This window comes from Piliocolobus tephrosceles, chromosome 2 (genome assembly GCF_002776525.5).
Source record: "Piliocolobus tephrosceles isolate RC106 chromosome 2, ASM277652v3, whole genome shotgun sequence".
Classification (NCBI taxonomy): Eukaryota; Metazoa; Chordata; class Mammalia; order Primates; family Cercopithecidae; genus Piliocolobus; species Piliocolobus tephrosceles.
The window spans coordinates 13,258,586-13,285,192 of record NC_045435.1 but is presented as its reverse complement, the minus strand read 5'-3'; the positions used below and the strand labels follow the sequence as shown (position 1 = coordinate 13,285,192).

Genomic DNA, 26,607 nt, shown 5'->3' with positions numbered 1-26,607 from the left:
GCCATGATCCATACCAGACTACTGTTTTTTAAAATGCACTGTTCTTTCTCATACCTGTGTGCTTGTACATGTGGTATTAGCTTTATCCTGAAACTTGCTTTCTCATTTCTTCCTACAGATAATTTCTTCTCATCCTTCAAGATTTAACATATTGGATAATATACAAAAGCTAATGTTGTTCCTAAATTAATAATCCTCTTAAACAATAAGCTTAAAAGGAAATATGCAGGATTAATAACCTCTCTAAGAGATAGGAAAGAAAATGTGAATAAATGGAGAAACATGTGATCAGGATTGGAAAAATTGACTGCAATAAAGATGTGAAATATCTCCAAGTTTAAAGCATTTCATATAATCCTAGGCAAGGTTACTATATCTCTACTTGTCTACATACACAAAGATTTTATAAATTATTTTTAATTGAACTTTTATTCCAAAGTTCATCTGAAAGAATAGACATTCAAGATAGCTTCGAAAATTCTGAAGAAAAAAAGAATGAATAAAGATTTGTCCTGTCTGATGTTAACTAATTGGAAGTGTGCTATTCCTTTTTAGCTAAGGGGTAGGCACATGATGCAAGTCAAGCCACTCCTGTCTGTATCACTGTGTTCCTGATCATTTTTTTGTTACACGTGACTCAACACTGGATAGATTTTTCAGCCTGTTTGCAGGGTAAGATTAGGATGAACTGCCATAGGACTTACAATAGTGGCATTTGCAGATTTCCCTTTGGGGTCAGTCTTAAAGCAGTCTCCCCCAAAGTGTAGTCCTGGGGATCAGCAGCATGAGCATCACCTGAACACTTGCTACAGATACAAATTTCAGGCTGTCTTTCAGACCTACTGAATCAGAAACTCTGGCTAAGTCCCTGCAGTCAGTTTTACAGACCCTTGATGCACACGGAAGTTTGCGAACCTCTTTCTTAGGGAAAGAGGTTGTCAGCCTCCAAAACAGCTGAAACAGATATGCCAGGCTCCCGTGACACACCATCCATAGTAAGAGGCAGTGAAAGGAGAAAGCAGTTTCACGTATTAGCCCTAAATTGAAATTCACGTGGCACGCTTCCAGTCGCAGGTGTTACATTTAAATCCAGTCATTCCTCACATAGGCAGCTCCAGGGTGTGAAGCAGCTGGAATTTATTTAATTGACCATAGTTAATGAGGCTCCCAAATAACTCAACTAGAAAGGTCAGCTAGTAAATAAATTAAATATTTCCTGCTGGATCATCTGTCAGTTGATATGAGTTTGTGATTGTCAAGAGATGGAACTCTTGGAACGAATACAAATTTAGCAAGGTAAAGCTGCTGGGGGAAAGCCTGCACCATCAATCCATAAGTGGTTTTTAAATCATCCTTGGTTTTTTATCATCTGAGCCACTCATCGCCTCATTAACTCTATTAGTATAGAGTTCACTGTAGTTAGTTTCCCATACCTTTTATCTTCATCAGAGGAAAACACTCGTTCCCTCTAATACCCTTTTATGGTAGTACTTTTCCCTCTAATATTAATAGTCTCTAAGAAATTAAATATTGTCACTAAGAAAAACACTTCCTTCTGCAGAGTGATGGACAAAGATTCATTTGGACAGATTTAGAGGTATTTAAAGGCAGGCCGCCTTTTTGTTTTTTGTTTTTCAGGATGTTCTACAGGGAGGGACTAAGCTGAGTGTAAGCTGAGGCATCCCTCTCTGGTGCAGAATTTAAACCTCAAAAATCTCAGTAATCGTAACGTTACCAGTAGAGGGTCTTGACTGCAAGTTGTCCAGATTCTTGGAGTTTTGAACAAAGAATCGGACAAAACACACAGCCAAGCAAGGAAAGAATGCCGCAACAAAGAGATGTATTGAAAGGGAAAGTACACTCCGCAGTGTGAGAATGGCCACAGCAGTGCCACAAGGGCCACAGATACAGAATAGCCTTGGGTCTGAATACCCACTAGAGGTTTTCCATTGGCCACGTGGTGCTCACCTCATGTAAGTAATGTAGTGGCCCACAATCAGTCTGATTGGTTGCGGAAAGCAGCCAGAGGCTGCAGTGAGGTTACAAAGGTCACACTCCTGTGCAAATATCTGATTGGTTGTGGACAGCAACCAGAGACTGAGGTGAAGTTATGAAGTTGCACTTCTATTCAGGCATGTGATTGGTTGCAAAAAGCAACAAATTAGAGGTACTTTCAATTTCCCATTTGCCATGCAGAAAATGTGAGGGTTTGCAAAGGGAGTAGCCCCTGGTTCTTTTGTTACTTAGGCATGGAAAGTTAGGGTTTTCCTTTCAATTTAGTTCTAGGAATTCAGCATGAAATGACCTGAGGTTCTCTGTCTGCAGACTCTATTCTCTTGCCTCAATAATATAATGTTTCAGTGATCACAATTAGTTTTTGAAAAGCCACAATGAACGAAATACCAATTTTTAAAATAAAGACAGGATTATAACAATGCTGGATTCAGTCCTATCAGAGCCTCATGAGGCAAAAGGAAGAGTCAGGAATACTGATCCTATCTCTCAAAATCACAGGTAAGTGAAGTATAAAACTAGGACCATATTCACCTGATTCATGATATAAAATTGTATTGGTGTGTATAATATTAATATTCTCTTATTTTCTCTTATTCTATTTCTAGGGAGATACTGACATCTCCATGGTGCTGGCAATATGCTGTCCTGCTTAACCGATTCAGTTATCCTTTTGAACTGGAAAAGGATTTACATTTGAAGGGTTATCACACACTCTTTCAGGGATCTTTACCCAACTATCCTAAATCAATGAAGTGCTACCTTAGCAGAACTCCGGGCCGAATCCCTTCAGAAAGACACCAAATTGGAAACCTGAAAAAATATTATCTCCTAAATGCTGCTTCCCTTCTCCCAGTATTGGCTCTGGAATTAAGGGATGGGGAGAAGGTTCTGGATCTGTGTGCTGCTCCTGGAGGCAAATCAATAGCTCTGCTGCAGTGTGCTTGTCCAGGTAGTGTGCTTTCCGTTCAGTATTTGACAACTTTTTAATATCCGTGTGTTACAGAGAAGTTTGAAAGTATATATGAGGAGAAACATAAGATTGAGTTTGCAAACTTGGAAAGCCTGAAAACTAGGACAGTATGGAGAATAATGGAAATTTTTGCTGAGGAAGTCAGTATAAATAACATTTTTTTCAGCAACTTAATTCTAACAGGTGATTGGAAACAAAACTTCAACATTTTGCAAATACAGATCTGTCAGATGATATGAATGCTCATAAGCCAGATAGGTTTTTTTTTTTGTTCACCTTTATACTTCAGAGTCTTATATGTATATCCTTGTCATACTTCTCTGCAACAAAAACATGTACATTTAAAATAATTTTTTGATGTCAATAGAATATAAGGTTCCAAGGCAATTCTTTCTGGTAGAAATATAATGTGAAGTACATATATACCCTTAAATATTTAAGTACTTACATATAAAAGGTAGAAAGAAACAGGTGAAATTAATTTGAATAATGTATTGAACCTGACACATTCAAAATATTGTTTCAATATGTAATCAAAATAGAAATTATGAGATATTTTACATTCTCATTTTTTTACAGGTCTTTAAAATTGGTTACTTTACAGTTACATCACATTTCAGTTGAGACTAGCCACATTTCGAGTGTTCATAGTCACATGTGAGAAGAGAGTGTAGTATTAGACAATCCAACAAGTCTTTTCAGGTCAGTTTTTCATTACCATTATTATTAGAACCAAAGCGATACAGTTTTATAAATGTTTGTTAAAAGTAGCAAGTCAACATTTAACATAAATTTTTTTCTTAATGATTTTTCGTTTAAAACTAATTGTTTTTGGCCGGGCATGGTGGCTCACGCCTGTAATCCCAGCACTTTGGGAGGCTGAGGTGGGTGGATTTACGAGGTCAGTAGTTCAAGACCAGCCTGACCAAGACGGTGAAACCCCATCTCTACTAAAAAATACAAAAAAATTAGCCAAGCATGGTGTTGGGCACCAGTAATCCCAGAATCCCAGCTACTCAGGAGGCTGAGACAGAGAATTGCTTGAACCAGGGAGGTGGAGGTTGTAGTGAGCTGAGATCACGCCACTGCACTCCAGCCTGGGCGACAGAGCGAGAGACTCCATCTCAAAAAAGCAAAACAAACAAAAAAAAACTAGTTATTTTTCTTTTAAAACTAATACATGTTTCCCTGAATAAATATTACTTACTACTAGATGAGGCAGAGTTGAGCATCAACTCTGTCTGGTTTTTGTGTGATGATTCTGTCTTTATAGATGCCAGTGCTGTTCATACAGATAAGAAGATGAACTGGGCATGGTGACTCATGCCTGTAATCCCAGCACTTTGGGAAGCCAAGGCAGGTGATCACTTGAGCTCAGGAGTGCTAGACCAGCCTGGGCAACATGGGAAAACCCTGTCTCTACAAAAAAATTCAAAAAGTTAGCTGGGCATGGTGGTGCATGTCTAGCTACTCAGGAAGCTGAGGTACGAGGATTGCTTGAGCCTGGGACGTGGAGATTACAGTGAGCTGAGATTGCACCACTCCATCAGCCTGGGAAACAGTGAGATCCTGTCCCAAAGAGAATTGTGTTACAGTTGTTTTACTGATTCTTCAAACTCCTGATTTATAGCCCTAGATCCCATACAGATCTTTCATCAAGCATTATTTTAATAGTCTATTAGGTAAGCACCATGTAAGTCCATTTTTGATTTTGTCGAAAGCAAACAACATGAAACCATCTCAATTACAAAAGGCAGCGTTGGCCTTTTTTTTTTTTTTTTTTGAGATGGAATCTCGCTCTGTCTCCCAGGCTAGAGTGCAGTAGTGTGAAATCAGCTCTCTGTGACCTCTGCCTCCCAGGTTCAAGCGATTCTCCTGCCTCACCCTCCTGAGTAGCTAGGATTACAAGCATGTGCCACCATGCCTGGCTAATATTTATATTTTTAATAGAGATGGGGTTTCACCATGTTGGCCAGGCTGGTCTCAAACTCCTGACCTCAAGTCATCTGCCTACCTCGGCCTCCCTAAGTGTTGGGATTACAGGCGTGAGCCACTGTGCCTGGCTGACTTCACTTTCTCAGCCAAGACACTGATGTGTTGAACTGCCTTTGTTTGATGTTCTGGAGATTTCTACACCCTGGCACGTTGTGCCATAATAGGATTCTAGATGTGTGGGAAGCTTGCTTGTCATTTGTAAAGTTGGTGAAGGGCCGTGTGAAAGGAGATGCCCCACTGGAGGTGTTCTCCTCCTTTAGGAAGTTCATGATCTGAAAATGGCTTCTTTTGAAACGGTCCAAGCCTTCCTGTCCCTTAGAACAGTGGTATGTATCCCCAAGGCATGTATGTTCCAGTTTGAAGACTGCTTTTATACTTTTTTATGAGAGCATTCCCTGTTGAAATAGATTTAAAATTTTTTTATGAGAAATGTGAATCCAGTTGTACTAGGCCTTGGTACAAATATATCAGTTAACTGTATATTTAGGAGGAAATATGCCCAATGTTTTAGAGTTCTGGTTAAAACTCAGCTATTGAAGCTTGCTGTATTTTAGAATAAGAAATCACGCAAAAATATTATTTTACAAGTTTAACTCATTATTTTTATAATTTAGGCTGAAGTTTTGTGGAGTTTTATGTTATAAGGAGCACTTATTTTTTCTTCTAAGTATAAGTTAAAAGGCTTATACTAATTAATTCTGGATATAGAATTTTAGTATTATAAAGGATGAAAGGAAAATGTCAAATGTGGTTACCATTTTGAAGAGAGGGCATTTTAATCCTAAATTATCCTCATTAGTAGGCTATAAATATTTTACACATTTATGGTAGCAAAGTTGATTTGATTAGGAATCCAAAGGCAAACTGATATATTCCAGGAGTTTGAAGTTGAGAAGAATCTTTCTGTTCTTATATCAAGGGCAATGAACTACAGGCAGTGTTCCAAGTAAAGTAGCTTTTCATCTAAGTAGGACTAATGATAATGATTTACTAAGAAGTACAGATGTCTTCATGCTGATGCTTAAAGCCCAAATTAGGTTAGCTACAGTGCTTGAATTTGGAATGTAGAAGCAATGCTAATCAAAGCTTTTATAAGCAAAATGTAAAATGATGGCTACACTAAATGTGCATTTGTACACCAAATTTCTTTAGATCAGTACTGGCCTTTATTCTGGGCCAAGAGGCTCATGGCTTTGAATGATTACAAAGCTTATGTTTCAGGATGATTTAAAAAAAAGAATCTACTTTCTGTTGGTCCAGCTGCTCTCACCTGTTGCCACATTGATGGACTGACCATGGTTTTTGTCAGCATAGCCTTTTTAATGTCCTGGTCTTGGCAGAAAAAGAGCAAACAATATGGATTCTAAATGGGAAAACATCAGCATATTAACTAAGGATGACCCAGCTTGGTGGAGTGTCTTAGTCAACTTTCTGGCTGAAGTCTATGTCCTTCTAGGCATGAAAATCTCTTTGATGTCAGTGATAACTTTTTTGGTTTTTTGAGAGAAGGTCTTGCTGTGTTGCTCAGGCTGGGAGTGCAGTGGTGCGATCTTGGCTCACTGCAGCCTTGACTTCCCAGGTTCAAGCCATCCTCCCTCCTCAGTCTCCCAAGTAGGTGGGACTATAGGCCACATGCCACCACGCCTGGCTAATTTTTGTATTTTTTGTGGAGATGGGGTTTCACTGTGTTGCCCAGGCTGGCCTCAAACTCCTGGGCTCAAGCAGTCGGCCTGCCTTGACCTCCCAAAGTGCTGAGATGATAGACGTGAGCCACCACACCTAATAGTGATAACTTTTTGATCTCTGGTTAGTATAGAAGACTGAAAAGACTCCTTTCTTTGTTTAATTGCTTTTGCTGTCCTTCCTGCTTCTTCATCTTTAGTCCTTTTTGCACCTTCTACAGGTGTCAGTTTCTCCTTTCTCTTCCCCTGCTCCTTTTCATTCTTCAGATTATACTTCAGGATTTAACTTTCCTCTAATGCGTTCTCTGAACTCCCTGCATTAGATGCATCTTCTTTGTGGTAATGAAAATAATAACCATTTTGTAACACTTCGTATGTGCCAAGGACTGTGTTAGTCACATTGCTTAAATCTCTGCTTTTCAAACATTTTTTTAGTAGTCTCTGCTTCCAACATCTTGTTTTTTATTTATTTTTTCTTCCTCTCACCTTCTCCCAACATCTTTTGTTATACCCCCATATATAAGTCTTCCTAAAGTCCTAGAGCTCTGAGGAACTGTGACTATCACTGGTGACCATTATTTAACTCTCCAACTCTGTGAGTTGGGTATTATTATTCCCATTTTAAAGAATTATCTGAGACAAGGCGAAGTACCAAATTGCCTAAGGTAAGTGGCAGAGCTGGGATCTGAACTCAGGTTTTCAAAAACTTGTGCTATTGACTATTCCAGGGTCTCCCAGTAATACAAATACTGACTTCTGTAGCAGCCTCTGTGAGTCTCCTGGAGCACAGGGACAGATCCTTTTTTTTTTTTTTTGACATAGAGTCTTGTTCTGTTGCCCAGGCTGGGGCGCAATGCTGTGATCTCAGCTCACTGCAATCTCTGCCTCCTCAGTTCAAGCGATTCTCATGCCTCAGCCTCCTGAGTAGCTGGGATTATAGGTGCATGCCACCACACCTAATTTTTGTATTTTTAGTAGAAATGGGGTTTCACCATGTTGGCCAGGCTGGTCTTGAACTCCTGACCTCAACTGATCCACCTGCCTTGGCCTCCCAAAGTGCTGGGATTACAGGCGCGAGCCACCAAGTCTGGCCCAGATTCTTATTTATCTTTGTGTCTGCAGCAGATACCACTGGCCTAGTCCATAACAAGTCCTTAATAAACCAGAACCTCAAAGTGGTTGTACTCTCAAGTGCATTTTAATCTAATGTCAACCACATTTTAACAAATTCATCATCACCATTTTGTTCTTTTGTGAATTTGTAACATTGCTTCCAGGTAAGTTTAAAGAAACTTACCATTATCCTTTGCAGCACTTTTTTTTACAGGTAATCAGGCATGAGTAGGGCAGGAGAGGGTAACCCCCACCTACCAGGAATGTCAGGCAACCATCAGGCAATGATTTGGCAGTTATCACACTGCCTCTCTAAAAATGAGCATTGGCAGCCGGTGCCCGGGAGAGGCAATTTCCTGATGCTGCACAGTTGTCACACTAAAGTGATAATTCACCGCAGGCACCAGAGAGAGGCAATTTCCCAAACAGATAAAAACATTTGAAATTGCTCATCAGCTTCCAGTAAAATCTCAGGAATTAGGCAAGTGAGCTCAAGCGTGTGCATCAAGAGACAAAATGGCAGAGTGTGACCTTCCGGGGCCATTCCACTGAAAAGGGAAGAAAGCCTCAGGTGAGCATGCAGAGTTTCTAAACACACTGGGCGTGCTCACCTCCCAAGTGTAAGGAAGGCACTGCGCATGTGGGGAGCTCACCCTTAAGGAGAATAAAGGAAGAGGGGTGCAAGACGCTGGAAGTGGGCCAGCATATAAAGTCCTAGGATTAAGGTTCAATGGGGTACTTGACCTCCAAAGTACTCACTTGGGTCTCTTCCAAGTGAACTGTCCTTTCTTTCTTGCTCTAGAGCTCTTGAGTAAACTTCCACTCCTGATCTTAAACTTGGCTTCGTCTCTTTTTCTGCCTTATGCCCCTCAGTCTAATTCTTTCTTCTGAGGAGGCAAGAACTGAAATTGCTGCAGACCCATATGGATTTGCCACCCACTGGCACTTTTAGTACATAGGACAGTATGATTATTCCAATTATAATACAAGGGGAACATAGAAAATGATCATAAATTATAGCTTATGGCTCCAAAGAATAATTGGAAAAACTGGAAGGAAGGCAAGATTATTGTTTTTAAGTTAGGTCTATTAAAATGAATGAATGAATGAAACTACCAATTTCAGTTTCTTTCCTTGGACCAAAGATTGCCATGTACAGATGCTAAATCCTCAGAAATTTGTTAAATTTGCCCCTTTTCCTGTTTAGATAAAAAAAAAATTAAGATTTGGTTTGTTTTTGACAAGCACAAAATTTCCCCAATGTAGTGTTAGTATATATGTGAAACTTGTATTGTGACACTTTATATTTCTTATTTTTAAAAAGTTTAACCAACCTAAGACCATTTCAAATAAAATCTACATCTAAGCAACAATTCTGCTGGAAACTATTTTAAAATGCTGACTTGAGAATCTTGACTCAGACTATATACAATTTAGTGAAAAGCTGCCCTGATTTTTCAGTTGTAATAATTTAAATATTCATTATTATAATACCATGCTTCAATCAAGTCATCTACATTTAGTGTGCACATACTAAATGCAAGGCATTGGATGGTATGTGTATAGAGGTAAGGGATATAGAAATGATGAAGACTTCTGTTTTCTGTGGTGTGACAGACTGGGTGCTCTAACCAACCCCCCTTAAGAAAATAACTAAAAATGTAGGATATAATATTAGACACATTTTTTAATGCATAAATTATCTTTAAATACTCAGTGGCCAAAATCTAAGAGAGAGTGGGAACCTTGAAGGTAAATTGTGTACTGAAGCTGGCTTTTGACTTGGGAACATTTGCTTAACGTGAAAAACTTAACATGTTTTTTATTGCTTCATGAGAGTGAAGGAATATAAAACAAAGCCAGAGCCTACCCAAGGAGACATCTAATAGAAGATTCATTTACATCAAGCTGGGATTCGGAGTGCTATACCCTCCATATAAGGTAAACCAGGAAGAAATTGTCCTCTCCAAATGACTGCAAGGAATATTGCCTGTCTTCAGCTTTGATGCTGGGGGAGGAGAGAAAATACCCTCTGAAATCATTATAGCGAAGTTGCAGAACACTGAAAATAAAGAGAAGAACTTAATAGCAACCAGAAAGAATGGAGAGCTTAGTTTCAAAGGAACAGTGGACAGAGGGTTGACACTTGAGAGTAATAAGAGAAACCAGCATTCAAAGGAATGTAAAAGATGACTGTCAATCCAGAAATATATCCAGTCAATAATGCTCTGAAGAGCAAAAGTGAAATAGAGAAAGAGAGAGATTAAGAGTTTGTCACCAACAATTCTGAAGGATGTGCTTCAGGAAAAATGAAAGTCATCCAAGATGGAAGATAGGAGTTAGAAAAAAATGAAGAGCAAAGATGGGATATTATGTGGGGAAAGTCTAACCATCCTTGGCTATAGAAGACCATGATAATGTGTTGTGGGATCAAAAAATGTAAGTGCAAAGAAAACCGAGATATACAATAACAGTACCATCTAAAGCAAGAGTGTTACAAGATTCTTGTATCTTCTAGGAAAGTTGGTGAAAATTGACTTAGCTTAGAATTTTCTTAACATGTGCATATTAAAAGTCTTTTGGGTTACCACTAAAAAAGCTGAAATAGAATATGAAACATTTAAACTAGAAAAAGAGGAAAATTGAATGAAAGATGAGTAGGACCTCTTTCCTCTGAGGCCCTTAGTATTTGATAGGCAGTGGTGAACAATGGCAGGAGTGACTTTGGGGGTTATCTTGTGGATCCAGCTTATGCATCACTACAGATATGGTTGGCTTCATCTTTACTCCCATCCCTCACCTCGTGGCTGGAGCCACTTGAATTGTTTCCAGAGACTGGAGAAACCCTAGCAAAGGCTCATGCCATTCATGCAGTTGTCTGCTGCTAATGCTACCACTGCCACAAATTAAGAGCCTCCCAATGAGTGCCAGCTGACAAGCCGAGATCACCTCATCTGTGTGCTTGCAATACCTGGCCTTGGGTACTGCCTGGTTTCTTAAGCAGTTGCCTGAAGGGGTCAGGTACACAACCCCAAAGTAGGTAGAAGTTATCAGCTCTTGGTGTGGACTTCAACCAATGAGAGAAAGAGACAAAAAGCAGCCAGCAGATTGTTCTTCCTCCTTGCTCCGCTAACCTCCAGTTCGCAACAAGCCTCTGTAATTTCCAACTGTAGAGTTGCCCTGAGAGACTCACCGAAGCTCTAGACAGCTTGATTACGAATCCTCCTGTATCTATCCTGCTCCTTCCATGATTTACTTCCTTTTTTCTCTCACTTTTGCTTCCTTAGAATTGCACCCTGTCCATACCATGAACTTCTGTCTTAAATTGTTTTCCAGTGATTTCAGGCTAAGACAAGGGCTCTTAGACACCTATTTAAGTCCCATTAGCAAGTCCTCCAAAAGATACCCAAAATAAACACGAACACTAGCTGTACAGATGTGCTTTAAGATGATTTTCTACTCTTCTTCTCAACAAAATTGATGCCACCTCCTGGGCTCCTGCCCTATAGAAACATAGAAATATGAAGCCCTGGACTGGGCACAGTGGCTCACACCTGTAATCCCAGCACTTTGGGAGGCCGAGGCGGGTAGGTCACCTGAGGTCAGGAGTTCCAGACCAGCCTGACCGACATGGCAAAACCCCATCTCTACTAAAAATACAAAAATTAATCAGACATGGTGATGTGCACCTGTAATCCCAGCTACTTGGGAGGCTGAGGCAGGAGAATCGCTTAAACCTGGGAGTCGGAGGTTGCAGAGAGCCGAGATCATACCACTGAACTTCAGCTTGGGCAACAGAGCGAGACTGCATCTCAAAAGAAAAAAAAAAAAAAAATATGGAGCCCTGGTAATAGAGAAGGTAAGCCATACACAGAAACACCTCTCATATGAGATAAATAAGAGAAGTACAGAGTATGTTTGGGAAATGGAATAGTCCATCAAGTTTGGTAGAGCACAGGGTATACTGGGGAAATAGTGGGAGATTAAAATGGAAAGATTGTCCTGAGGTCTGGCTATTATGGACCTTGATTTAAGGACTCTGCATTTGAACTTTATTCAGTGGATGATGAGAAGTCATTAATTTTTTTTTTTTTTTTTTTACTTTTTAACAGTGGAATGACAATTAGAAAAAAAAAACACCTAACATATATATATGTGTGTGTAAATATATATATGTATATGTAAGTATGTATTTGAGCAAAGGCTTTACAATTTCTTTTCCCTTCTGTGTTAAAATTTAATGTTCAGTTAGTTCTCTAGTATTGTTTCCGTGGTAACCTGACAGAGATTGTCACTATGTTTCTAGGCGAGATGGCTTATGATAAAAATGAGCCTGATTGGTGAACTGCATGTGGGCTGGGAGAAAGAATAAATAACCCCTAGAGACCTGGTAGAGATGCCATGCTTTGGGTCTTCTGAGTACAGTGATTCTTATAACTGGGCGTGTCCCTGTGGAGACACTGAAAGCCTGTGGAGTTGTTAAAAGAAAAGATGGTTCCTGTGGGACAGGAGACTTTTAAGCCAGGACAGTTCCTGCGTCTGCCCCAATGTGAGTCTCATCTTCTTGCACCTGAATTACCACCTGTGTTTACTCTTAAGCGTTAGTTCTTTAGAGCGAGAACCGTGTCTGAGATATTGGTTGTATAACATATCTTTAGGAATCTATAATTTTTTATAGGTTTTACCTCTAATAAAATTAAACTTGGTGGAGCAAATGCTGAGAGCTTCTGAGAGACTGTGTAGGCATGACTATTGTAAATGTTTAATGTAGTAGCTGTGTGTATCCATATATACATACACGTACACCTTATTTCTGTTTTTAAAGCGTAAGAAAATTATGATGTTTACCTCTGAGCCCTATTTCTGCATAATTTTGATGAGTTAACTTCTTCCTGAAATTTATTTGCTGAAAAGTAGAAATTTAACAGTTCCATTGCCTTCATTTGAAACTTTTTAATCCTTTTTATTTAGGTTATCTTCATTGTAATGAATATGATAGTCTGAGATTGAAGTGGCTGAGGCAGACGTTAGAATCTTTCATCCCACAGCCTTTGATAAATGTAATTAAAGTGTCTGAATTGGATGGCAGAGAAATGGGAGACGCCCAGCCTGAAATGTTTGACAAGGTACTTTTATTACATTTGACAAACGGATGCCCAGTGATAGCACTATTATGTTGCTTTGTGGTTGTTATTTTCCATCTGTTCTCAGACATAGCCTGATACAGTTTCTCAGTACCCTGGAAAATTTTGATAAAGTGAATGTGGAAGCAGTTTTCATTTGATGGTCAGCATGGTTCAAAGGAAGCAGTAACATTGGGATTGGGGATTATAGAATGTTTTAGATTGGCAGCTAACTCAAAGATACTCAGGAAAAGATCGGATATTATTTGGGTCAGTACTGTATTGCTTTAATTCAGTAACATTTCATATCAGAGTATGACAGATGAAGAAAAAGAGGTCATTTCCGTGAGCTGAAATTGAAATATTCATTCTTAGAAATAAGTGCTGAAAATTCAGAAATATATTAATGTCTAATTACAATGTGTAACTTTTGTAAAAGTTTTTGCTGTGGTTGTCAAGTATATCAAATAGCATTAGTAGACATAGTGAACTTTAATTCTCCCATCCTAAGCCCCCAAAAACAAACACTGAAAGTACATGGTAAGTTTTTCTGAGAAGTGTTAGTGAGGAAATGCCATAAGGAAAAACTTCCTGTGGTATATTTTCAGTTAAAAAAGAAATGTTTTTATTTATTTGCTATTTGTTTACCATGTTCTAGAGAATTTCTCTATCTATTTCATGGCTGAGAATAGATTGTCAGTGCATATTTGCGTCACTTGTCCTCTTTTTCTCTAGGTGTTAGTGGATGCTCCGTGTTCAAATGATCGAAGCTGGTTGTTTTCTTCTGACTCTCAGAAGGCATCCTGTAGGATAAGTCAAAGGAGGAATTTGCCTCTTCTACAGATAGAGCTCTTAAGGTAGGGACTGTTAATACAAAAGTGTATTTTGGTGTCTGATGTAATTTAAACAGGTGTGATAGAACATGTCAGGCCCCAGTGGAGGGCTTGCTGTGTAGGTGTCAGTGATTATTCCTCCAAAGGCTGCACTCAAAAAATTCCCAACTTCTTCCCCTTTATCGCTCATGCTATAATGCTCACCGCCCCTCCCCCCACCCCCAGTGACGTGTAGTATTGCTGTGCTTTGTCTCTTAAAGGGCATAGACAATTTTACTGTAGTTCAAAGTTGTTTGCTCACTGGGACCCAAGCCTGGGGGTTCATAGCCCTGTGTCTTTTACCAGAATCTGAGCAGCTCCTTAAGAATAGCTTTGAATCAGGATGCATGTTTTGTTAATGTTCTGGATGAATCAGCCCCTAGCAAGTTGTAGCTCATTGTTAGCGCTTGTCTCCCCTCTGAGAATTTTCCAGAAGGACCTGACCACTGAACATTTGGTTTCATAGAACTTAAAGTATAATAAATAAAAAAAAAAGAACAGAGCCATTTTGAAACATTATTGTCCGGGTTCCAACAGCGATTTTGACGTATGCCCTACTCCCATGTAATTCTTCTTGTTTAATGCTAAATCAAATATTTCTGTTTGTCTGTTTTTGAGACAGTCTCACTCTGTCGCCCAGGCTGGAGTGCAGTGGTGCAGTCTCGGCTCACTGCAACCTCTATCTCCCAGGTTCAAGCTATTCTCCTGCCTCAGCCTCCTGAGTAGTTAGGATTACAGGTGTGCGCCACCAAGCCCAGTTTTTTTTGTTTTTTGTTTTTTTTTTTTTGTATTTTTAGTAGAGATAGGATTTCACTGTGTTGATCAGGCTGGTCTTGAACTCCTGACCTCATAATCTGCCTGCCTCGGCCTCACAAAGTGCTGGGTTTACAGGTGTGAGCCACCACACCCAGCCGCTAAACCAAAATTATCTATAATATTTAAAATACAATTAAATGGTGCCTTCATCATTCATTACCTCTTGCACATAGAAAGACAGTGAATGACAGTATACATTTCCAACTTCTGACTGATACACAGCAATGAACATATACCATTTCCTAAATATTATAACCAATACTAATACATAGCCTTGTATCAGATTACGTCTCAGTTCATTATGATGATTCTTGGTAGTATTTATCAGAAGGCTTTTCTGAACATTTCTCATCCAGCAGTTAGACCATTTGTTTGTATACTTCTGATGTCCACCTTTCATGTAACACTAAGATATTTTGAAAACTTTATACCACCTTACCCTTTTACCCTTTGGGTTATTAGCTTTGAGATGACCTAGATCCTTCTGTAAATCTTTTCTCACGTAAGCTTTATTGATTTGACTTCTTCATTTTTTGTTTGTTTGTTTGTTTTTTGAGGTAGAGTCTTGCTCTATCACCCATACTGTAGTGCAGTGGTGTGATCCTGGCTCACTCCAACATCTGCCTCCTGGGTTCAAGCGATTCTCATGCCTCAGCCTCCCAAGTGGCTGGGATTATAGGTGCCCACAACCATGCCTGGCTACTTTGTGTATTTTTAGTAGAGACGGGGGTTTCACCATGTTGACCAGACTGGTGTCGAACTCCTGACTTCAAGTGATCTGCCTGCTTTGGCCTCCCAAAGTGCTGGTATTACAGGCATGAGGCAGCATCCCCCAGCCTCAGTTTCTTAATTGTTCCTGCTACATCAGCCTTGCCATTGTTATTCCTTACACCTGCAACAGATACTCAATCTTGTGATGGCTTATTAACATTGTGATCTACATTTTTTTTTTTAAACGGTAAGCAAACAAACAGGCTTCCTGAGAATATTATTTTTCTTCTCTGTCTCCTGACAAATCTGCCCCCGACTTCCTTTTCTTTCTGTTTATTACCAGGTTTTCTGTGATATATTCTGTCTACTGTTTTTCCTCCCATTTTGTCTCAATTAATTATATTTTATCTTCTGTTTCCTTTACTCTTCCAAACCTATTCTTATTAAGGAACTATTAACTTTTAAAATTTTTAGAATTTTTAAAATATATTTCTACTTATACAGGTAATACATGAAACCATTTTCATTGTAAAAAAAATAAATAATACAAATGAAGCAAAAGGCCCTGTTGGCCACATACCCAACCAAATATCAACTTTCTTCTTAGAGTTAACTGTTGGATTAGTAGCTGTATGTAGTGAAATACATTTTAAAATAACTTTTATCATGATATGTATATTCTTCTGTTACATGGTCTTTTTTTTTTTTTTTCCACCAAATATTTCTTTTTTTATTTTGAGACGGAGTCTCGCTCTGTCGCCCAGGCTGGAGTGCAGTGGCCGGATCTCAGCTCACTGCAAGCTCTGCCTCCCGGGTTTATGCCATTCTCCTGCGTCAGCCTCCCAAGTAGCTGGGACTACAGGCGCCCACCACCTCGCCCGGCTAATTTTTTGTATTATTTTAGTAGAGATGGGGTTTCACCGTGTTAGCCAGGATGGTCTTGATCTCCCGACCTCGTGATCCGCCCGTCTCGGCCTCCCAAAGTGCTGGGATTACAGGCTTGAGCCACCGCGCCCGGCCTCCACCAAATATTTCTTAGTCTTTTCCATGTAGGTCTACTTTGTTCTCTTTAACTTATGTGAAATATTCAAGAGGATCTATTGTATTCCTTTTTAATCCTTTAATCCTCTATTTCTGGATATTTACATTGTTTCTTGTTTTTGTTTGTTTATTTGTTTACTTTTATAAATCGTTCTTTAATTTGTCTCATCAGATAGGTCTACTAGCATTTTTCTAGATTAAATAAATATTGAGAAGTAGAATTGAGGATCAAATATTTTAATAGCTGTGTTGAATTGTTCTCCAAAAAGGCTATACCAGTTTATACTCCTTGCTGCACTAGATTTTGTTTACTGCTTGCTCCCTCTTAAAATATTCTCTTCCCTTGACATTTGTGATCATAGGCTTTCCTGGTTCTCCCTACTTCTCAGTTATGCCTTCTTCGTAAATTATTCAACTTGCTGCTCATCAGCTTATCCCACAAATTTTGAGTTTCTTTAGCCTACTGATGTTGATGCTTTTCTCCATCTGATGGCTTCAACTGATATCTCCCAATACATGAGCTTAGACTATCTCCCAAATACGAGTCTAAGCTCAGATCTTTCTCCTTAGCCTCAGACCTATATATTCAGTTACCTATCCGAGATCTCCAGAAACTAAAAGCTCAAATAATTAAGATAAAAATCATAATTTCTAATTATCTTAGGAGAGAGAATCTCCACCAAATCAACAAAATAAAAAATCAGAAAAGAAATTCCACCAACCTGCCTCTTCCCCGTCTCTTCTCGATTTTAGTAAATGCCACACCACCATATATTTGCCTAAGTCAGACATCGATCTCCAACTTCCCTCTTTCTTGTTTATTGAATCAATCCCTAAGACGTCTAAATCACTGAGACACATGTACCTATTACATGTGTCTCAAGTGCACCCAATTCTCTCCGTCCTGAATAGCCTAACCTAAGCCACCAGTATTGTCACCTAAATGATTTTAACTGGCCCCTAACTGTCCTACATGTCTCCAGTTGTGAGCCGTACTGCTTGGTTCTCCACAGTGAAGCCAGAGTGACACATCCGAAATGAAAATCTCGTGTCAATTATCCTTCTGGAAATCCTACAGTGGTTCCCCATTACCAGCAAAATTTCACCCTCTTTTATTTTTAATTGGGGAATTTTCCAGTGAAAACCAGAATTTGCTAGACAAATTCTAAAAGAGCTGCAATACTTCATATTGTTAATATACTACTCAAGTCCTCTTTTGACCTGGCCCCTTCTTTCTTCAGCAACCTCATTGTTTCAGAACTCTTACTCATTTTGTTCCAACCATGCAGTTTCTAAACAGTCCACACAGTGTCTCATTTCCGAGGCCAGTGCATTTCCTGTTCCTTTTCGTTGAGAGTTCTTCTAATTTACGCTCCCCTTTCTCCTGGCAAACTCTACTGATTCTTCAGGAATCAGCTCTGATGTCTCCTTACTGCCAAAGGCAGCCTGATTTCCAGGGAGTGGTGTGGATATTGTCCTCATGTCCTTACCTTCACTTAAAGATAGATTTATTGTCAGTTCCTCTGCTACACAATTATCTAGTATGTGCCTCTCTTTTGGACAAGACTGTAAGCCCCATGGAAGCAGGGATTGTTTCATTATTTTTATTCCTACCATATAATTTGGTGCCTGGCATGTAGAAGAGACTAAGTAATTGTTTAAAAACAGTATATTACACGGGTTGAGTATTTAGAGTTTATAGGTGTAATTAAATTGATAGCACAGTTAATCTGACAGAAATAATGATGTAATCATTATTGTGCTGCATGGTGATTAGGCATAAATGTAAAGCAATTCCCATAATTTATTTTGATTAGTATTGCTTTTACATAGCCAAAACATGGCTACAGATGTAATTTAATTTTTTTATCGTTTAATAAGTTTTTCTTAATATCATTTAGCATTTCAATCATCATTGCAAAAAATCATTCACATGCATAAACCCCAGATGGGCACCTTCTTATGTCCCAGCAACGGAGGCTCTTCTGTAGTGGCCACTCCTCTCTTCCATTATCTTACTTCCCTAAAGGAATGGTTTTAGTGGCACATCACTTTAGTAGCAAATTGACAGGGCACAAAACTGAGATCACATTCAATGTAGGTTTTCATGTAATCATATGAGACTGGGAAAGGCTGCCGCACCAGCCATCGCCCATTCTTTTCCTTCAGCAGCTGCTCTACGTTCCCTGCCTCTGCTTCCTGGTCTGCCTGAGAGGTTTTGCAATAACTTGAAGCAGCCAGAATTCCGAGTCCCTTGGCTATGTGATTATGATAACAAAGGGGAGAGAGCAAGATATCCAAGCTATATGCAGAGAAAATGATCGGATTCCTGACATCTACAAGTCTTGGGGTTAAAAAGATAAAGGAAAAAAAAATGCTAATACCAGACATAATCTCTCTTTAATCTCCTGCCCTTGACTTCAAAAAATGAAAAAGAAAAAAAAAAAGACGATAGCAATTTTATCATCAGGAATAGCTCTGTTTTATCACTATATCACTTACCTAGAATTTCCTCCTGCCTGTCTTCCAGTCTTTCCTCAGCTAGTTATTGCATTACCTTTTGTTAACAAAAGGCAACCCTTTTATTCCACAATATGAGATAAATGGTTTTAAAATGCAAGCATGCAAGAGAGTAAATACATTGATGTGTATGAGTTTCATTCATATGAAGGATTGATTACAGATCCTTATTTTCATTTGCAAAGAGCAATTGGAATGCAGGTAAACAAATATTGCTGGCCTCATACTGTGGACAGAAGATAGCACTCAGAAGTGAGAAAAGGAGTGGAAAAGATAGGCAAGAGGTAAATAAGGGAAACTTTCTGATTGTATTGTTTTGCCAAAGGCTAGACTTGTATGTACATTGCCTGTTGACGGATACGGTGCTCAAAGGTACTTTATACACATAAGAACTTATACAGCCCTTAAAAACAAGGACATTCTGTCGTTTACTACAACATAGGTGGGGCAGTAGGACATTATGCTAAGTGAAATAAGCCAGGAACAGAAAGATAGATAACATATGATCTCACTTCCATGTGGAATCTTAAGAGTTGATCTCATAGAAATAGCATATAAAGGTGGTTACTGGAGGCTGAGGGTGAAGAGAAGGATGGGGAAAGGTAAGATGTTGATCAAAGTCTGAGAGTTAGAAGGAATAAGTTATAATGATCTATCATGCTGCATGGTGACCACAGTTAATGATGTATATTTCAAAATTGCTAAAAGAATAGATCTGTAATGTTCTTATCACAAAAGAATGATAAGTTGGCGAGGTGATAGATATGCTAATTAACTAGATTGAATCTTTCTACAATGTGTACATAGACCAAGATATCACATTATACCTCATAAATATTCACAATTATTATTTTTCAATTTTAAAAAAGGTATTTATGCCCTTTATGACTGTGTGAAGGCATGCTGTCACTTTACCAGAAATTATTTATATTTCTGTTACATAAGCAGTCTGCACAGTTTTCAGAATTTCAGCTTTTGGAAAGACAGTGTCCTGTAATCATATACTCTGCAACTCAATATTAATCTGGTACATTTGGTACGTTTTTATGAAAAATAAATGAAAATTAATGTCTTATTTGATAGAAGTTTTTTGATGCTAATTTCTTTATTTTTCATTTTTATTTAAAAAAATATTTTAGAGAGAGGGTCTTGCTCTGTCTCCCAGACTAAAGTGCAGCAGTGGTACAATCATAACTCACTGCAGCCTCAATCTCCTGGGCTCAAGTGATCCTCCCACCTAAGCCTCCTCAGTAGCTGATACTGCAGAGGCACGCTACCACACTTGGCTAATTTTAAATTTTTTTCTAGAGACAGGGTCTCACTATATTCCCCAGGCTGGTCTCGAGCTCCTGACCCCAACTGATCCTGACTCTTTGGCCTCCCAAGTGCTGAGACCATAAGCACGAGCCACTGTGCCCAGCACTGATGTTAGTTTTTTTTAAAAAAAACTGTTAGTAGATATGTAATCCTCCTTAAATTTTTTTAAAATTAATATACATATAGAAGTATGTATAACGATAAAAATAGTAATCTAACTTGTTTTTTGTTTTTTAACATGAAAAACGTATTGGAAGGCACAGTGATGACAGGAGAAAGATCTCATAACAATATGAGTTCTTTGTATACTTAAAGACTCTTTGATTTATCCATATAGAGGTAGACAAATTAGAATTTTCTATTGAATTTACAGAACATAAAGATAAAAGTTGTATCAGATTTCCTCACACATCTGTCCCAGAGCTATCTTCAGGAGATGAGAATGAGGGGCAAGGATAAAAGGAATAATTAAACATAAGCCAGACTTAAAAGTATACCTTTATTATCATTTCTCAAAATAATTTTTGAGCCAGTCATTCCTGTTACTTACTATGTATGTTCATACTCTTTAATCAAATTCTTTATATCAAGAAAAATAAAGTGGGAAAATATACTGAAAATGAAATATATATAGTCTTTTTAAAAAGTGACTATGACATTTGTATAAGAGAATTTTACATGATTTTTGGGTGAGAAAGCACTAACTGAAGAATATGATTTATAACAAAAATGGAGGTAACTTATTGCAGTAATGTATCATGTCGTTTGTTTCCTAGGAGAAAATCAATCACGTTTAAAATACTGACCCCTTCTGGTTTTCTTTTCTCACTACTTGACAAGTAAAATCCAATTTGTGAGCTCATTGAAAAAGGAAGCTTAGATTATTTGGTAACATTTTGAAAATTTGTATAAATCATCCAGATAACAATCCTTAAAAAGTGGTACTCTGACAGCAAGAATTGTGTTTTGAAAGAAACATTAAAAAAAAACAAAAAACAAAAACAGAAACACTAACATCTCTTCTCTGATGCACTGGAGCTAAGATAAAGAATACCTAGTGACTGTGCAGCATGGCCTTCATCATTCATCAACACAGTGACGAAAAAATTGATGTGTTTATATTGGAAAAATAATATTTGAATATATGGGGCTATCAGAATGGAAAATTTCCAGCACTGCTTCAGCTATGTGTATGTTTTCTTTTCAAAGTTTGAATAATTCAGTTCATGTTGCATACTGTCATCATATGCTTAGTCATATGTTTGGAATCCAGAAAACAAAAGCAAACTACTATTAACAACTACTACAACTACTACTAATAATTATTCTCTTCCTCTTTCTGTTCTACCTCCTCTGTATTCTTCATCTTATTTCTTTTTTCTGTAAGTTTAGGTGGCAGTAGTCAGAGGTTATGAAATTTAAAATGCGCAGTTTGTTTGGGGAAAGAACATACTTCTTTTTAACAAGAGTTTACTGATCAAAATATTACACATTCAATGAAATGGTAAAAGCCCGAGGAGCCATCCGAAGCTATAATTTGTAACTACTATATTTTCTTTCATAAAAAATATGTGTCAAATATATATTGACAGTATGAATACAATCTTGAAAATAAGATGTTATCAGCATTTATTAATTTATTTAACATTACTACTTTTTAATATTTATTTATTTATTTTTGAGAGACAGTCTCATTCTGTTACCCAGGCTGGAGTGCAGTGGCATGATCTCAGCTCACTGCAACCTCTGCCTCCTGGGTTCAGGCAATTCTTATGCCTCAGCCTCTCGAGTAGCTGGGATTACAGGTGTGTGCCACCATACCTGGCTACGTTTTGTATTTTTAGCAGAGACGGGGTTTCACCATATTGGCCTGGCTGGTCTCAAACTCCCATCCACCTGCCTCAGCCTCCCAAAGTGCTGGGATTACAGGCATGACCCACCATGCCCGGCCTAACATTATCTACTTTTTACTGGGAACTTAGCTAAGCATTGCAGATTTTAAAATATGAAAATGATTCTTGTTCTCAAGGTCCTCAGGCCAATTATCAGAAAATGTGGTTAAGACCTATAATAATAGAACAGTTAGGGTGCTAAGGGAATAGAGGGAAGGATGCCTAACTTTGTTCTTGTTAAGGATGGAGTACAAAATAAGCAGCAGGTAAATATTTAAACTAAAGAGATTTGTCTAATATATAATATTATTATGCTATAGTATAATAATATACAATAGAGTACAATATACTGGAGCTGAGATATATATATATATATATATTTATTTATTGATTTATTTATTACCTTTGGCTGCGTATAGTATGTAGAGTAATAGGAATCTTAGTGATACACAGTTGATATCTTTTTCCCCTTAATTTATCGTGAACATTTCAATTATTCAACAGTCTTTGAAAACATGCCATTCCTTCTTTTATGTATTCATCTATTCAGGTAGTTAGGAATACCTAAATCTCTTCTTTCCTTACACAATCTGATTAATGAAAGAAATAGTACAAAACTGTATCCTAATGGAGATTAAAAGATCAACTTTTTAAAGTTCCAGGCGAGAGCCTGATAACTCTTTGGGAAGGAGTTATAGCAGCTGGCCTGTGATCCATTTCTGTTTTGATTTCCAGGGGGACACTCCTAAGGAAAGAAAGAAGGCAGGTGACTCAGTTAAATCTTCTCATAAACATGCAGATAATTGGCTTCCTTGGTAAACAGACTCATGAGTTTTGCTAAGAGGATAGTTCTTATTTATGGCTTGCTTTGAGCAGCATGTTCCTGGTTAGGATTGCCTATGGTAAACACAAACTAGCATCTATATAGATTTATGGGGCATGGCTTCCTTCCTGGAGATACCATGTATCAACTGCATAAGGTATTTTGTGACATAACCTAAATGCTCCCCATTGTGTGAAGCGATCTGTGAACATGATTTAGAGAATTCATCTATTCTGAATTAAAAAGCCCATACCCAATACTGAAAGCAAGACCTGAGGAGCTATGTCAGCTGTCCCAGACCTTTCTCTGCTTCTCTTGTGCCACTTGATTGCCTGTATACTTAAAATTATTATTAAATAGTAAAGCTTGATAGTGGGTAAGGTCTCTGATCTGTGTGAATCAGATTTGACAATTTGATCTTTTATGTTAGCTCACTCCTGAACCCCAACCAGGCCTCTGTGATGAAGCTGAATTGACGGGCATGATTTGGACCTGAGTCCCAGTTGCAAGCTTTTTAGTCCAGCCCCACATCTAAATCTGGGGACTCAATCAACTCTTCCCAGCAGCTATTAGACAAAAAGTAAGAGCCTTGCCCCTTACACGCTTGGCATGGAAACATGATTAAGAGGATGAAGGGGTAACTTATTCCATAATTTACCACAACTGTTATATATACAGTGGAGAGCTACTGAAGTATTTCTAATAATGAAATTACATAATTACATTTATTTTAGAAAGATTATTACACATAGAGGGTAGACACAAGAGAGCAAACAGAGAGAGAAGAAAGCTATTGGGAATAAATAATTGGGAAGTTATGGAATTTTTTCAGGTGAGCACTGATTATCAGTGGATTAATGTTAGAAGAAAGCAGTCTTCAAAATAAGATGATACTTTAAACATTTCATAAATTCACCATAGTTTATTCAATTTGTAAAATATGACTGATGTTAAGAGTTTCACATCTTTTTTCTTAATAATTTGAAAAACTTTTAATGGATATTTAACAAAACAAAACTGAGCAAATAAGTATAATAAGTATATTAAAGTATTTGAAACAAGGGAGCACATAAATTCTTCTAGTTTAAAAAATTTGAACTGACTTTTCAAGATTTCTAAAGAGTGACCATTGCGTGCAGCAGAGGATGACCTGGCTATTTTGGGAAAAGGCTGTTTTGTTGCTTGAGCATTCTTACTTATCTCTTGCTGTTCTGTGTTCTTTTTGCCTCCCCCGAATCTTCTTTCTGTGGGAACAACGACTTTTATGATCCAAAGGATTGGACCTTGGGCTGAAAAACCACGATCCAGCCTATCCATTAAGAGTCCCTGTGACTCTTTCTTCTTCTATCAGCAAGGTTTTCCTGGCATTTGGCCTCATTCTGCCACTCACTACAGGAATTTGAACTTACCATGCCATTAACCTAAATGGAGTCACTAAAATGCCTTTAGTAAACTTTGTAGGCTTTTATTTCTTTTTTAGTCTGGCTACTGCAGGAGTCAAGTGACTTCTTTCTTTAGGAAATGATGGTCATTTTTTCCTCCAAAGATTTATTTAGGACATTGGCATTCAAACTCAGCACTCTAAAGACGTAGGGTTTCTGTAGAATCGCTTTGGGAGCTGTCTTGAAGGAATAGATAGGGATGAACAGGGGAGCCCCTTAGTCTGGCACACCAAATCCAACTAGAGGCAGGGTATCTGTTTTCCGGTTAAGCATGTAGAATTTCACTTGAAGAGAGTTTCTTCTTCACACACACACACACACACACACACACACACACACACACACACATACACGGTTTGAATAAACCCTTTTAAATCATTAAAATCAACTGTAAGCACTCTCCATTCATAAGCACATTTGCCATGGGACAAAATCAGGTCAATTCTGGTGGTTTTCTTGAAGGCTTTTCTTTTTTTTCATTTGTGGGAGTTAAGAGGCAATGGTTAATAGGACAGAGACCCTACCTTGAAGTTAGGCAGGCCTACTGTGGGTTTGTTGTCACTCTTGGCTCACCTAAGCAACACAAAATGAGATCCTTATATTTAATTTAGTGGAGCAGTTTTAATCCCTACCATTCCATACTCATATTAATGAGGTAATGAACTGTTAAGAAGAGGTACTAAACGTGAAGTCTCCAAGTGGAAACCAATAATAAGTATGTTAAAATGTGTCATTTATAATCTATTTCAAAAGTGTTTAATGTCATTACTCTGTTGTACTTTATAAGAAACATTGCTTCTTCAAGGTAAAAGCTTACTGTCAGTGGAAAGAAGATAATTATCAGCATTGTTTTTGTTTCTTAGGCTGACAAAAGAATAGCCGCTGGGTATGGTATCTCTGAAAACAGCAAGCTTGGTCATGTTTCTTTATCTTGAATTCACAGAACTCTTTTGATAATAAACAGTGTGATATCTAGAAATTTGATTACTTACTGTGAGCACAGTGAAGGCTACCCTCAAGGCTTGTAAAATAATACTTTCAAAACTGATGATGGCATTAGGTAACTGTCAACCTAGAAATGTCTATGTTTTAGATTCTTATGGTGCCATGAAACTTAATTTTAAATCTGCATCTATTTGATAGATTGTACATGAACTTCAACTTTTCACCTTAATGTTTTCTTTGGTCGTAGTGTATAATAGTGGTCAGGGTTTTTTTTTTTTTTTTTTTTTGCTTTCTTGCCCAGACTGCTGTTTGCCAGCAGAAATAGTAAACTGATAGAAACAGGGTGAAATGATGAGAAACAGGCAGTGGAAAAATGAAAGAAATGGAAACTGCTGAAAAGGAACAAAAGCAGAAATATTGGAAAGGAATACTAGAAGTCAACAATGTAGTATAAAAAAAAAGAAATGGAAAAGTAAATGAAGAAAAAATTCCCAGAATACTTCAGGGAAGAAAAAAAATGGTTAAAGATGTGGTTTTACCATTTGTTAAATTATCTTGTAGCAAATAAAAAATTTCTTTTTTTTTTTTTTTTTTTTCTTGAGACAGGATCTTACCCTGTCACCCAGGCTGCAGTGCAGTGCCACAATCTTAGCTCACTGCAACCTCCACCTCCCACGCTCAAGCAGTACTCCCACCTCAGCCTCCTGAGTAGCTTGAACAAAAGGTATACACCAGCTAATCGTGTTTTTTTGTAGAAATGAGGTTTTGCCATGTTGCTCAAACTGGTCTCAAACTCCTGGGCTCAAGCGATTCACCTGCCTTGGCCTCCCAAAGTTCTGGGATTACAGGCATGAGTCACTGTACCTGGCCTAATTAAAATATTTCTATTGCTGTATCAAATTAGGCATATATATGTTTTGTTGTTGTTTTGTTTTTGTTGTTGTTTGTTTTGAGATGGAGTCTCACTCTGTTGTCCAGGCTGGAGTGCAGTGGGGCGATCATGCAGCCTTGACCTCCTGGACCCAAGTGATCCTCCTATCTCAGCCTTCTGAGTAGCTGGGACCACAGCATGCGCCACCACACCTGGTTAATTTTTTATTTTTTGTAGAAACAGGGGTCTCTCTCTGTTGCCCAGGCTGGTCTCAAACTCCTGTACTCAAGTAATCCTCTTGCCTTGGCCTGTGAAAGGGCTGGAATTAATAGGTGTGAGCCACCATGCCTGGCTAATTTTTTTTTTAAACTAGATTTATTTTCTTTAAATCAGACTCTCTGCTGTCTCCTGCCTCACTCTCCCAAACTCCGTTAGGTTTCCCTTTTGTTACTAGAAAG

At 38.2% G+C, this 26,607-nt stretch overlaps 1 protein-coding gene and 1 non-coding gene across 9 annotated transcripts in view; one reads left to right on the top strand and one right to left on the bottom strand.

Annotated features, from left to right (window-relative positions):
* The window catches only part of NSUN3 (NOP2/Sun RNA methyltransferase 3), a 115,109-nt gene that overhangs the window by 18,845 nt on the left and 69,657 nt on the right, over positions 1-26,607 (top strand). For 5 of the 8 annotated variants that reach the window (XM_026457185.2, XM_023216042.2, XM_023216037.3 and 2 more), the window contains 3 exons: positions 2,622-2,965; positions 12,748-12,902; positions 13,635-13,756. In XM_026457185.2, the coding sequence (XP_026312970.1) occupies positions 2,622-2,965; positions 12,748-12,902; positions 13,635-13,756 (621 nt within the window). Of the gene's footprint in view, positions 1-118; positions 2,515-2,621; positions 2,966-12,747; positions 12,903-13,634; positions 13,757-26,607 lie in introns of all 8 variants that reach the window. The other 3 variants (XM_023216039.2, XM_023216040.2, XM_023216041.2) reach the window with 1 other exon arrangement.
* Positions 17,465-17,524, bottom strand: LOC111545170. Its single transcript, XR_002732357.2, has one exon. It is a non-coding gene; the product is annotated as a U7 small nuclear RNA (small nuclear RNA).